Here is a 12,862-nt window from a genome sequence, read left to right as displayed (position 1 = left end):
AGTAATAGATTTTGGTTTTGTTTTATTATTAATTTCTTTTAATAAAAAAAGAAGGGATTTTTTTTCTTATTTATTTATTCATTATTTGTTTATTTGTTTGTCTGTCTGTCTGTCTGTCTGTCTGTCTATCTATCTATCTATCTATCTATCTATCTATCTATCTATCTATCTATCTATCTATCTATCTATCTATCTATTTATACTTCTATGCCGCCCAGTCCCAAAGGGACTGTCGCTCAGACACTATACTTTTCCGCCCACACCGGAAAAAAATTAGAGGGAACATTGGGTACTAGGGGGTGCACATGATTGGGGGAAGGAATGGGTGTGTGCTAGCACACATGTGCAAACTAGCACACAAACCAAAAAAGGTTAGCCATCACTGAACTATGGTATTAAACTCCTGGCCAAAGTTTATATGATACTGGCAAGGCCGTCAATTAATCACATAGGCCTTCATGGATTTATTTATTTTTGAGATTTATAAAACTACACAGATCAAGCAATAATGTTCTGGGTTGTGTAAAGCCTGGGGGGAAACCCCCCGCCCAAACCCACTGTGTCCTATCCCGGGCCTACGCAGGTTGAAAACAAAGGAGCAATCTTTTTATATAGAAAGCATTATTTATACAAGCCAAATTCATGCACGTGAATTCATCATGGCAGCGTCTCAGTGAGAGTAGTTAAAAGATAACAGGCCAGCAGCTAGGCTGCTGCTGAAGATCAAAGCTAATTGCACATTTCTTTATGAGATAAAGAGTCTCTAGTTTCACTGACTTACATTTAGAGCTTTCCAGATTCCCCGCAGACAAGGCATCTTTACTCCAAGGAGTTTAGCAGAAAAATAACAGTTGGCTAGCGTAACATGGCTGGAACCCCCAAACATCAACTGACTCTATTACAAAATGTTGAAACTCCACCCTGAATTTCCCACAGCCTATGGGGAATGGTGAACAACTAGAGTTACAAACTACAGACTACTCTAGAATGGTGAAAAAAGATCTACAGAGGCTTAAAGCTTGGCTGAGTCACTTGGTGAGCAATTAATGCCTTCCCAGTTTTTCGACTCGCTTCTAACAGAGACACCTCGTGGCAGCATAACCTATTTTGTCTGTGACTCCTTATAAATAATCTTCATTAGGTTAGTAATTCCAAATTAATCAGTTTAAAATTGGTCCTGAGGAAGCAGTAGGGTGCGGTGGCCTTTTGGTACAGCTCTATCTGCTGGTGGGTAGGGCCCTGGGTCCTCCCCCCCCCCCCCGGCTCCTTTTGTCTCCTTCAGCCGTTAGGGCTGCCTTGGAGCCACTTGCAGGCAAGCTTTAAGCCTGGTGAGGGATCCCGGCTGGTTGCAGTATGATCCCCTTTGCCAATGTTCTTCCTAGCCAGAACGTGTGAGCCCTCACACTGGCCTCTCGCCCTAGGGCTGGTTACAGCTCTGGTGGTATTATTATTATTATTATTGTTGGTGGTGGTGGTGGTGGTGTGTGTGTGTGTGTGTGTTTGTTTATTTATTTATTTATTTATTTTTAAAATTAATTTATTTAGAAAAAATGTCCTCTCAGAGAGAACCGGCTTCTGACTCCGTGCCAGGTTTTCCAGGAAACTTGGGGGAGAGAGAAAAAAAGGCCAATAGCTTGATCTACTTCCTTTTCCCATAGAAGTATTCTTGTCTTTTTCTTAGTATTCTAAAGCAGGTATCTAACAAAGGCTCATGGTCTTCCTCCTCCTCCCTCCTCCTCCTCCTCTAAGTCAGACCCTACTCTCATTGGCATATTTGCCACCTCTGATGGTCCTTCAGGTTCATCCAGGTCTATTTCTCCCTCACTCTCACTCTCTGCCTCAGCTGGCAAAACCACTGGCCCAGTGTACCAAGATGGGCCTGGCTCACCCTCCTGAGGATCTATCGTTACCAGAGTTGTTCGAGGACAACTCACAACACACAGTATATATATCCTCACCTACAAAAAGATATTGACAAAATTGAACGGGTCCAAAGACGGGCTACAAGAATGGTGGAAGGTCTTAAGCATAAAACGTATCAGGAAAGACTTAATGAACTCAATCTGTATAGTCTGGAGGACAGAAGGAAAAGGGGGGACATGATCGAAACATTTAAATATATTAAAGGGTTAAATAAGGTTCAGGAGGGAAGTGTTTTTAATAGGAAAGTGAACACAAGAACAAGGGGACACAATCTGAAGTTAGTAGGGGGAAAGATCAAAAGCAACATGAGAAAATATTATTTTACTGAAAGAGTAGTAGATCCTTGGAACAAACTTCCAGCAGACGTGGTAGATAAATCCACAGTAACTGAATTTAAACATGCCCGGGATAAACATATATCCATCCTAAGATAAAATACAGAAAATAGTATAAGGGCAGACTAGATGGACCATGAGGTCTTTTTCTGCCGTCAGACTTCTATGTTTCTATGTTTCTATGTTTCTATAAAAATAATATTTATTACAAAATATCAGTATCCATTTAGCTATTGCTTTCTTATAGATAGATAACTAAATGCTCATTCAGGAATTCTTTAAAATGTGTTGTCTCTTCTGTTTTCAAGATTTGTTTTTCTCTCCTCAGGGGCCCTGAGGAAAGTAAATTACTGTCGTAAATGTGGAAAATGCTTCGTTCAGAAATCGGATCTTGCCATACATCGACTAGTTCACAAGGGAGAGAAACCTTTCAAATGCCTGGAATGTTCAAAATATTTTGTTCATCGCTCAGAGCTCGTGAAACACCAGCGCGTCCACACAGGAGAGAGACCCTTTAAATGCTTGGAGTGTGGAAAGTGTTTCTCACGGCAGTCCGTGCTTGCCAACCATCACCGGATCCACACAGGAGAAAAACCTTATGAGTGCCTGGAGTGTGTGAAACGTTTCACTCAGAGGTCACAACTCATCCGACACCGAAGGGTCCACACGGGGGAGAAACCTTATAAATGTCTGGAGTGCGGGAAGTGTTTTGCCCGTCACTCGGTTCTCATCAACCACCAGAGAGTCCACACCGGAGAAAAACCATACAAATGCTTACAGTGTACCAAATGTTTTGCTCGTCAGTCTGTCCTGGTGAGCCATCAAAGAATCCACACTGGAGAGAAACCCTACAAGTGTCAGGAGTGTGGCAGACACTTTGCTCATCAGTCGAACCTTGTCAACCACCAGAGAATTCACACGGGGGAGAAACCATATCAATGCTTGAACTGTGGAAAAAGTTTTGCCCAACAATCTGATCTTGTGAAACACAGGAGAATCCACACAGGGGAGAGACCTTACAAATGCCCACACTGTGGGAAATCTTTTATGCTCCATTCGGATGTTGTGAATCACCAGAGAGTCCACACGGGGGAGAAACCCTACAAATGCCCCACGTGTGGGAAGTGTTTCTCTCAACGTTCGGCTCTCGTGAGTCACCAACGAGTCCACACGGGAGAAAAACCGTACCACTGCCTGGCGTGTGAGAAATGTTTCGCCCAGCTATCCAATCTTGTGAAGCACCAGCGAATCCACACAGGAGAGAAACCCTACAAATGCTTGGAGTGTGGGAAATGTTTTAGGCGACGCTACCATCTCAAGGTCCACCATCGAGTTCATTCGCGGAGTTAGGCCCGTTGACGACCTTAAATGGGACGATGGCTTTGAAGGCCAAGGAAATGTTATTCAGTATAGATCGGCGGACTCAAATGGATTACATTCTGAATAATTTACATTTAGGTTTTAAAAAAAAAAGGTTATTTTAAAAAAACGCTTCATAGATGCCGATGAAGGAAGACAGATATACTGATGGCAGAACCAATGTTGAAGAGAGATGTACAATTAAAACGTGGGAAGGACTGAGTTTTAATGGCAGTTGCACTTGAAACCCTAGTGGCTCAGTGGATAAAGTGTAGTAACATAGGCTATCACTGCCCACAGCCAGGAGTTCGATCCTGACGAGGCTCAAGGTTGACTCATCCTTTCGAGGGCGGTAAAATGAGGCGCAGGATTGCTGGTTATATTGGGTGATTTACAATATATGCTTATATAATTATAAATCACCCAGAGACTGCTATAAAAAACTATGTTTTGGGGTTCGCAGAGTTGCTCAACCTTTCCGGATTGGTTGCCCGGAGGGGAGAGGGGCAGGCAAATGGGCACGTTGTATTCACAGAAGCACGAACAATGCTGCAAGTGCGTGTGACATGGCAATAGGAGCGCCTATGTGGCACTCACAACGACACTACTATGAGTGGGGTGTGGGGTGCACATGTGCCCACAATGGCCAGCCACTCTCGCAGTCCTGCGGCCAATAGGCCACATCTCAATAGGGGGCTGCTGCCCACAGGTTGGGGAACCTTTATATAAGACTAAATGCTACTGCTAGTACTATGCAGGGCAGTGATGGTGAACCTTTTTTCCTTGGGTGCCAAAAGAGCATGCACGCACAATGTTGTACATGCGCGAGCGCCCACACCCATAATTCAATGCCTAGGGAGGGCGAAAGCAGTTTCTCCTGTCTCCCGGAAGTCCTCTGTGTTGGGTATTTTGATTATTATTAATATTATTTGTATTAGCAGAGTTCAGCTGGCTTAATTTGCAGCGGATTTAGCATGGCAAGAAATGACACGTGGTTCAGAATCCCATTTGTTAGCAATGAATGACCACTCCTTCATAAAGATGAAAAATACAATCTTTACTTACAATTATGTCGATTCATGCAATTGATAGATTGCAGGCAGATACGTTTATATTCCAGTCCATATTAATAACTTCTGGATGGTCCCACGTGTGAGGATGGCTTTGGATTTCATCTCACACATGTGTCCTCAGCCGAGGACAATGGATCACACAGGAGTTCAGAAGAAGAAGGTAGAAGAGAAGGGAGGAGCATCTACTCTTCAGAGGTTTATATAGTCTGCAGAGTACCTGCCCCTTTTGGTCATCAAAAGGTGACACTGGTCAGTTAATTGCGACCTGACCATAGAGATGTGTTTACAAGACAGTGCAAGCATGTAGTAGAGTAGTTAAACCCAACACTCTGGAGGCCAGAAACGGCCTGTTTCCCAATTTCTGGTGGGCCCAGTAGGCTCGTGTTTCGCCCTCCCTAGGTTCCAAAGGCTTCTCTGGAGCTGGGGAAGGATAAAAACACCCTCCCCATCCCCCCGGAGGCTCTCTGGAAGCCAAAAACGCCCTCCCAGAGCCTCTGTGTGAGCCAAAAATCAGCTGGCCGGCCCACATATGCATGTTGGAGCTGAGCTACAGCAATGGTTTGTGTGCCAGCAGTTATGGCTCCGCGTGCCACCCGTTGCACCTGTGCCATAGGTTCGTCATCACTGATGTAGGGCAATTGGTTCACTTGTCCATATTGTTCGTCCCACGTTTTGGGTTCATCAGTTTGTCCGTTGTTTTATCTTCCACCATACAGAAATAACAACTTCCCAAGTGTTTTAAAACAGCAGCAAGGTAGCCACAGCAAGGAGGGTAAATGCTTGTATGGCTCTATTGAAGTGGTGCTTTCTGTGGTTTTTTTCCCCATGGTTCAAGCTGCAACCACGTTTTGTGGGAGGAGGAGGATACTTTCTATGAAGGAAACAGTGGTTGGCACAGAAAGAGAGCGGGGGACCTTGCAAACTGCTGCCTCATTGCTCTGCATATTCATGATTGCTAGTCTAGAAATAACGGGGGTAAAATTAATGCTATATTCAATAACAATATAAGAACAGAGTTGGAAGGGACCTTGGAGGTCTTCTAGTCCAACCCTCTACTTAGGTAGGAAACCCTACACTACTTGGGACAGATGTTTATCCAACATCTGCTTTAAAACTTCCAGTGTTGGGGCATTCACAACTTCTGGAGGCAAGCTGTTCCACTGATTAATTGTTCTAACTGTGGGGAAATTTCATCCTACAACTTCCTGATGCAATAAGACTGCAGTTCCCAGAATGCCCCAGTTAGCATGCTCCCAAATTCTAGATGTCATGCTTCCACCGGAAACTTTACCTATTGTAATTAATTATGTATTTTTATTGCTATTGTTGTTCTTCAATGTATCTTGGGCTCCACCTAGTGGTTAGACATGAATCTTTACTGGGACTTGGCCCTTAGGGTCACCTTCCTAGCCTCCCTCACTCCAAAAAATGCATCCCGCTGGGCTTTTCCATTAGGATTTGGAGGAAACAGAAGCACCAGGAAGAATCCAGCACACATTAATATCAAGACAAAAAATCCACATCCTATTTACACAGCATTGCTGTTTCACCATCCTGTTCCTCAAAGCATCCGGACCAGGACTGGGTTCCACTTGCCTTCCCTACTGCTTCGCATTGCGACAGAAGTGCGAATTTTGCTCACATGCGCTGATGTCACTTCACAAGAGTGACTCTGCCCAGAAGTCTCTGCGCATGCGCAGAGGGGTTTTTTTGCAAGCCAAGGTGACCGGAAGATATGTTCAGGATCGTGGACCGTCAGTCATCGCTACCAGTTTGGCAAGTGACAGCAAATTTCTGCTTCCATTTCTAAAGAACTGGTCCAAACTGGCAGCAACCCACCACTGATCCAGACCTATGGTTATTGGAGGATTGGTGGGTTTAGCTCTGAGTCTGTGCTAATGAATTATTATTATTATTATTATGATTAGCTGCAGGTCAAACTTTGCCAGAGGTGGGTTCCTCCTGTTTTGTACCAGTTCGCCTGAACTGGTAGCAAACTATTGATGATGTCACAGGACCAATTTGGTGGGTGCCTGTCCATAGACGTCACCATCTTTTTTCATTTTTTGAACAAATTGAGATATAGTAATGCACAGTGCAGGACAGGGTTGGTTGTTTCCAGCTCACCTGAAAAGTGCTTGCTTGGAGATTCTTTAGAGCAGCGTTTTTCAAACTTGGCAATTTGCAGACTTGAATCCTGAAAACATCTGGTGCAAGCTTTAAAAATTGATATTGTGTAATTAAATATTACATTGGAGGACAAAGAAGGAGGGGTGAGTTGTCTGTAAAAACCTTTGCTGGATTTCTTTAAATTGAAATTGTCCTGGTTTGAGAAGTTTGTGATGTACAACTCTATATAAACTGTTTCTTTAAAAAAAAGAATTTTTTGCATTAGTAATTTATAAAGTTATTGTCATCAATTAAATATATATACATAAAACAACCCTTTGCCCAGTTTCATTTTCCTTCCTTTTAAGCAGACACGTACCTACTTTTAGCTGCCCCGAGTCTTCGGAGAGGGGCGGCATACAAATCTAATAAAATAAAATTATTATTATTATTATTATTATTATTATTATTATTATTAATTTAACCTTTATAGTTAATGTTATAAACTAGAAGATTTATTTATTTATTTATTGGATTTATATGCCGCTCTCTCTGTGGACTCGGGGCATATTCAGTTATATGTTATAAACTTCAGTTATTCAGTTACAAAGTATAAACATTGAGTTGCACAGAAATCACAAAAGATACAACAGCCATTACCACCGCCACCACTGAATACACCATTTTATTTATACGTAGTAAGTTCCAGTGCTTTAGTTAGAAAAGTTAAAATCTAATAATAAAATAAATAAAACATGGTGCTGTAACATTTTTTAAAAATGGCTAAATCAATTCAGAATTATGAGATACTTTCAGTTTATGCATGGAAGGCAAATTATTGCACATTTTTGCAAAAGTAACTAGGTGGGGGGAGGGAAATGGTTATGTCCTAAAGGTCCTTTTTTTCAAAAGGCAACTGGACTTCCTTGTTTTTTTATTTGAAGATGTTTAGCTTCTCAGCCAAGAAGCTGATTCGGTTATTTATTTTATTTATTTATTTTGTCCAATACACAATAAATACACATTGAAGAGAATAGACATGTAGTATTATATTTAAAGAAAAGGATCGAAGAAAAGATATAAAAATAGAGGAGAAGATATATGAAAGGAAGAAAAGATGAATGAGATAAGGAGAGACAATTGGACAGGGGACGGAAGGCACACTAGTGCACTTATGCATGCCCCTTACTGACCTCTTAGGAACCTGGAGAGGTCAATCGTGGATAGTCTAAGGGAGAAATGTTGGGGGTTAGGGGCTGTTACTACTGAGGTTCTTGAATGAGAAGGGAGGTGGGGAAGAAAGTCCAGTTGCCTTTTGAAAAAGCCCCTTTGAGGCAACCATGACCTGGATGATTGAGAATTTCCATAGACTCCATTGTATCAACAACAACAAAAATAACACTCGAGCCACGATGCTTAAATTGAGCCTCCAGATTCAGGAATAGCATATCTGAATAAACGCTATATAAATAAAACGTGGAGGGTCTACTTGCCTTCACTTTTATGTCTTGCTTTGTTGGATCTCCAAAACTGAGTGCAGATCATACTAACTGGGAGACCCAAAAGTGTTTTTTCAAGAGGCAAGTGGATTTTTTTTAAGAGGTTTTTTTGGGAAGACGTTTCGCTTCTCATCCAAGGAGATTCTTCAGCTTGGATGAGAAGAATGGGGGGGGGGGGGAGAGAATTCTGGGAGTTGAAGTCCAACCTTCTTTATCGCGCCTGGAATCAAGACGAACTTTTTGAGGCGTGAAAAGGAAAGGAAGACTACGAGTCCCAGAAGCGCCTCTGGTTCCGTTCGGCAGGGAAGCGAATTGGACCACAAATCCCAGTGGCCACTAGGCTTCCTGATTCCAGATTCCGAAGGGTTGGATTGGCTGGGGGCGACTAAGACGTCAAAATTGGAATTGTCAAAAGAATGGAGGCGGCGGAGGCGCCCGGGCGGGTAAGGAAGCGCACGAGCGGGCGGGTGGAAAGCAGCCAAAGGCGGGGATCCTCTGGCCGTACTTTTAGAGGGGGTGCAAAAACTTTGCATCACAGAGCTGCAGGGGGTGGGGAGGGAGAAAGAAAAAACAATATGCTTCCTGGATTCTTGCTTTGCTATTGGGTGGAGAGTTGGTCGCCAGAGATCGCCAAGTTTTGTGATCTGGGAAAAGAGATGGGAGGGAGACGTGGGAGTAAGCAACAGCGGGGTGATCTGTCTCTCCTTCTCTTTCCTTTAAGGGCATCGCAGGGCTTACTCCAACCTATGCTTTCCAGATGTGTTGGCTTGTATATCAGTCTCTTCGTTTGGTTGCTTAGTGGCGTTGATGGGATTTGTAGTCGGATGCATTTAGCAGGTAGCAAACGTGGGGGGGGGGGTATTGACGTAAACTAAGGATTAACGTTTCAGGGTTATGGAAGTAGAGATGAGGCTAAGTAAGACTTTTTGCCTAAATGGAACCGTTTACCCTCACCGTCCTTCAAAAATAATATTTTTTTTAAAAAAAAGATCTATTTCATTTGTGGGTTGCTTCTTGTCTTCCATACCGTATCTTATTCCAGTTTTAGAGAGGTACCCTGCAACAGTTTGTTTGTTTGTCAAAAACGTGCACAAGATAGCAGGTATTGATGTAAACAAAAACATAAGCAAAGTAGGTACAGGTAAATTAGGACAATAGGACAGTAAGACAGAGATGATAGGCACAGTGGTGCTCTTATGCACGCCCCTTATGTGTCACAAGCTGCTTGCTATGAAAAATACACTATTTTTCAAATAAGAATGTGCTGTCTTGAAGTTGCAAGAGTCGATCCGCTAGTTAATATGTTCGTGTTGTTATATTTTAAATGCTTGAGAATGGGGGGGGGGGGGAACCTCACGTATGATAACTTGGTGGCCTTTGGATATTGAATGTCCAGGCTGGGGTGAAGATGTGTTTTCGTTCAGCCAGTAAAATGCCTAAGTTGGATTTTTGTAGAAAATGAGGAATGGTGAAAGAAAAAAAGGAGACATAAACTACTCCAAATCTTTCATTGCTTGGCTTGAAGCCTGAATATGTCGATTAGTTGAAACTACTGAGTCACTAACAAACAAATCCTGTATATGTCCCCACAGCGGTAAAATAATCAGACAGCGCACTGAGCTCCAAATGCTATGATCATTTTCTCCAGTAATACATTTGGCTGGGATAATGGAAGATGACTTCAGTCCACTGACCATAATTCCTGAGAATCACGTTAAGGTGAGAAAGTTGGCTTCCTTTTCACAAAATGAATAAAAATGCTGTTCAGCATATGAGGAATCTACAGACTGAGGGGCCAAGGCCCCAAAAATTCTTTTGCTGGCAGGGATGTTGCTGAGAATTCTGGGAGTGGTAGTCCACATAGCTGGGGAAAACTGATCCAATGCTGGGAAACTTGATGTCAGCAAATGGACAGGGTTTTTTTTTTTAAAGCAGCATTGGAGTCTACTTAGAGCAGTCTCAACCTCAATTTAAGATGTGTGGACTTCAACTCCCAGAATTTTTCTAACAGCCTGTTCGCTGGGGAATTCTGAGAGTTGAAACTCACACATCTTAAAGTTGCTAAGGTTGAGAAACACGGATGTAGAATCTGCAAAGTACATCAGAATTGGATAAGAGAGATTTGGATCTACAATGGTACCTCTACTTAAGAACTTAATTCATTCCGTGACCAGGTTCTTAAGTAGAAACGTTCTTAAGTAGAAGCAATTTTTCCCATAGGAATCAATGTAAAAGCAAAGAATGCATGCAAACCCATTAGGAAAGAAATAAAAGCTCGGAATTTGGGTGGAAGGAGGAGGAGGAAGAAGAGGAGGAGGACACATTTTATCTTAGTATGGATATATGTTTATCCCAGGCATGTTTAAATTCAGTTACTGTGGATATACCAACCACGTCTGCTGGAAGTTTGTTCCAAGCATCTACTACTCTTTCGGTAAAATAATATTTTCTTATGTTGCTTTTGATCTTTCTCCCGTATCTCACCATCACTCCATGGACTGCATTGGCTGCCGATTGGATTCCGGACACAATTCAAAGTGTTGGTTATGACCTATAAAGCCCTACATGGAGTAGGACCAGATTATCTCCGAGACCGCCTTCTGCCGCACGAATCCCAGCGTCCAGTTAGGTCCCACAGAGTTGGTCTCCTCATGGTCCCATCAGCCAGACAATGCCGGTTGGTGGGGCCTAGGGGAAGAGCCTTCTCTGTGGGAGCCCCAGCCCTCTGGGATCAACTCCCCCCAGAGATTCGCACTGCCCCCACTCTCCTTGCCCTCTGTAGGAATTTGAAAACACACTTATGTCATCAGGCTTGGGGTCATTAGACCACAACCTCTGCCCAAGGAATGTATTCAATGTGATAGTATGTATGTGACAGTTTGATTTTAAATGCTCAGTTTTTAAGATAATTTCTAACTTTATTATTCTATTAATTGGCTTAGAAATGTTTTATATATTGTATCTTTTTATCAAAATGTTGTAAGCCGCCCCAAGTCCACAAAGAGGGGTGGCATATAAGTCAAACAAACAAACAAACAAGTAAATAAATAAATAAATACAACAACAACAACAATAATAATAATTTATTAGATTTGTATGCCACCCCTCTCCAGGAGGACTCGGAGCGGCTCACAACAGCAGTAATAATACAATACCATACAAATCCAATACAAAAAATAAATTAAGAACCCATTATTACTAAAAAAACAGTCAATTCTACACAATCACACCACTCTCATATCCCCATGCCTGGCAGCATAAATGGGTCTTCAACATCTTGCGGAAGACAGGGAGGGTGGGGGCAATTTGAATCTCTGGGGGGAGTTGGTTCCAGAGGGCTGGGGCCGCCACAGAGAAGGCTCTCCCCCTAGGTCCCGCCAGATGACATTGTTTAGTTGACGGGACCTGGAGAAGGCCAACTCTGTGGCCGCTGGGATCCATGCGGGAAGAAGTCACAGAATAACAATGAATAAGCTAGCTAGATCCATATGAACGCATACATATTGATAAATGTTACTTTCTTTACAGAATTCAGTGACATTTGAAGATGTGGCTGTGTATTTCACAGAGGACCAGGGGGCTCTGCTGGATCGAAAACAGAGACGTTTGTATGAAGATGTCATGGTGGAAAATTATGGGATTGTGGCCTCGCTGGGTAAGGGGCTAGATCATGGTTCCCAAACTTTTTCAGTCCACCGCCTTCTTGGTGCTACAAACTCAGTGCCCCTCACCCCCTTCAGGTGGGTGTGGCTTTGTGTAGGGGCGGATTCCCATTACCGCCACTAACGGTACGCTGCGCACGCAGCTTCACTTCTCCTGCGTGCGCACATGTGCGTCCCAGCATATTTTTGCTTCTGTGCATGTACAGGAACCAAAATCTCACGAGGGAATGTACGTGTGTTGGTATGTCTCGGTATAGCTAGGCTATGAGACCGAGCAGAGATTAAGAAGAGTGTGGATGTGTGTGTGTTATAGCCAATAATGACACAGACTTAGTTATGCTGATTAAGTACTATTTACATATATGCATAAAACAGAAACGATCCATAAACTGCACATAGCAAGCACTAAGCAATACAATATAAACTGCACATAGCAAGCACTAAGCAATACAATATAAACTGCATATAACAAGCACTAAGCAATACACACTCCCCCCTCAAGGTAAAGGCAAAAGCGAATGAGCAATACAGCATCATTGTAGGAGAGAGTACTGCGCCCTCTTATGGTGAACCAGCTAAAACTCTTAAAGTGATATTACTACTTAAATACAAAAAACTACAATAGGCAGTTTAAGATGGCAATCCCAAATAACCATGTACCATGTACTAACAACGTGTATGTGAGATTTTGCTGATTTTTTTCGCTTCCACATGTGCGCTCATCCCCATATGAGATTTTGCCATGCGCAGAAGCAAAAACACGCTGGGCTGCGTGCGCTACCAGTGTGCCGTCCTCAACCGTACCGGTAGCAACTCGCTACTGGTTTGGTGGCTCTCAAGTCTTATTTTTCTAAAAACTCACTTTTTGGTCCTTAATTTTGATTATTGAACTTTTGCTGTTG

General features: G+C 42.8%; 1 protein-coding gene across 1 annotated transcript in view; it reads left to right on the top strand.

Moving 5' to 3' along the window:
• LOC139160139 (zinc finger protein 420-like) overlaps positions 1 to 12,862 on the top strand; it is a 33,053-nt gene that overhangs the window by 17,016 nt on the left and 3,175 nt on the right. The window contains exon 4 of the mRNA XM_070737705.1: positions 2,587 to 3,590. Coding sequence (XP_070593806.1) covers positions 2,587 to 3,590 — 1,004 coding nt within the window. The remainder of the gene's footprint in view (positions 1 to 2,586; positions 3,591 to 12,862) is intronic.

Source organism: Erythrolamprus reginae, chromosome 2 (assembly GCF_031021105.1).
Source record: "Erythrolamprus reginae isolate rEryReg1 chromosome 2, rEryReg1.hap1, whole genome shotgun sequence".
NCBI classification, from domain to species: domain Eukaryota; kingdom Metazoa; phylum Chordata; class Lepidosauria; order Squamata; family Dipsadidae; genus Erythrolamprus; species Erythrolamprus reginae.
The sequence above is the reverse complement of the archived record's forward strand: the minus strand, read 5'-3'. Positions and strand labels throughout refer to the sequence as shown.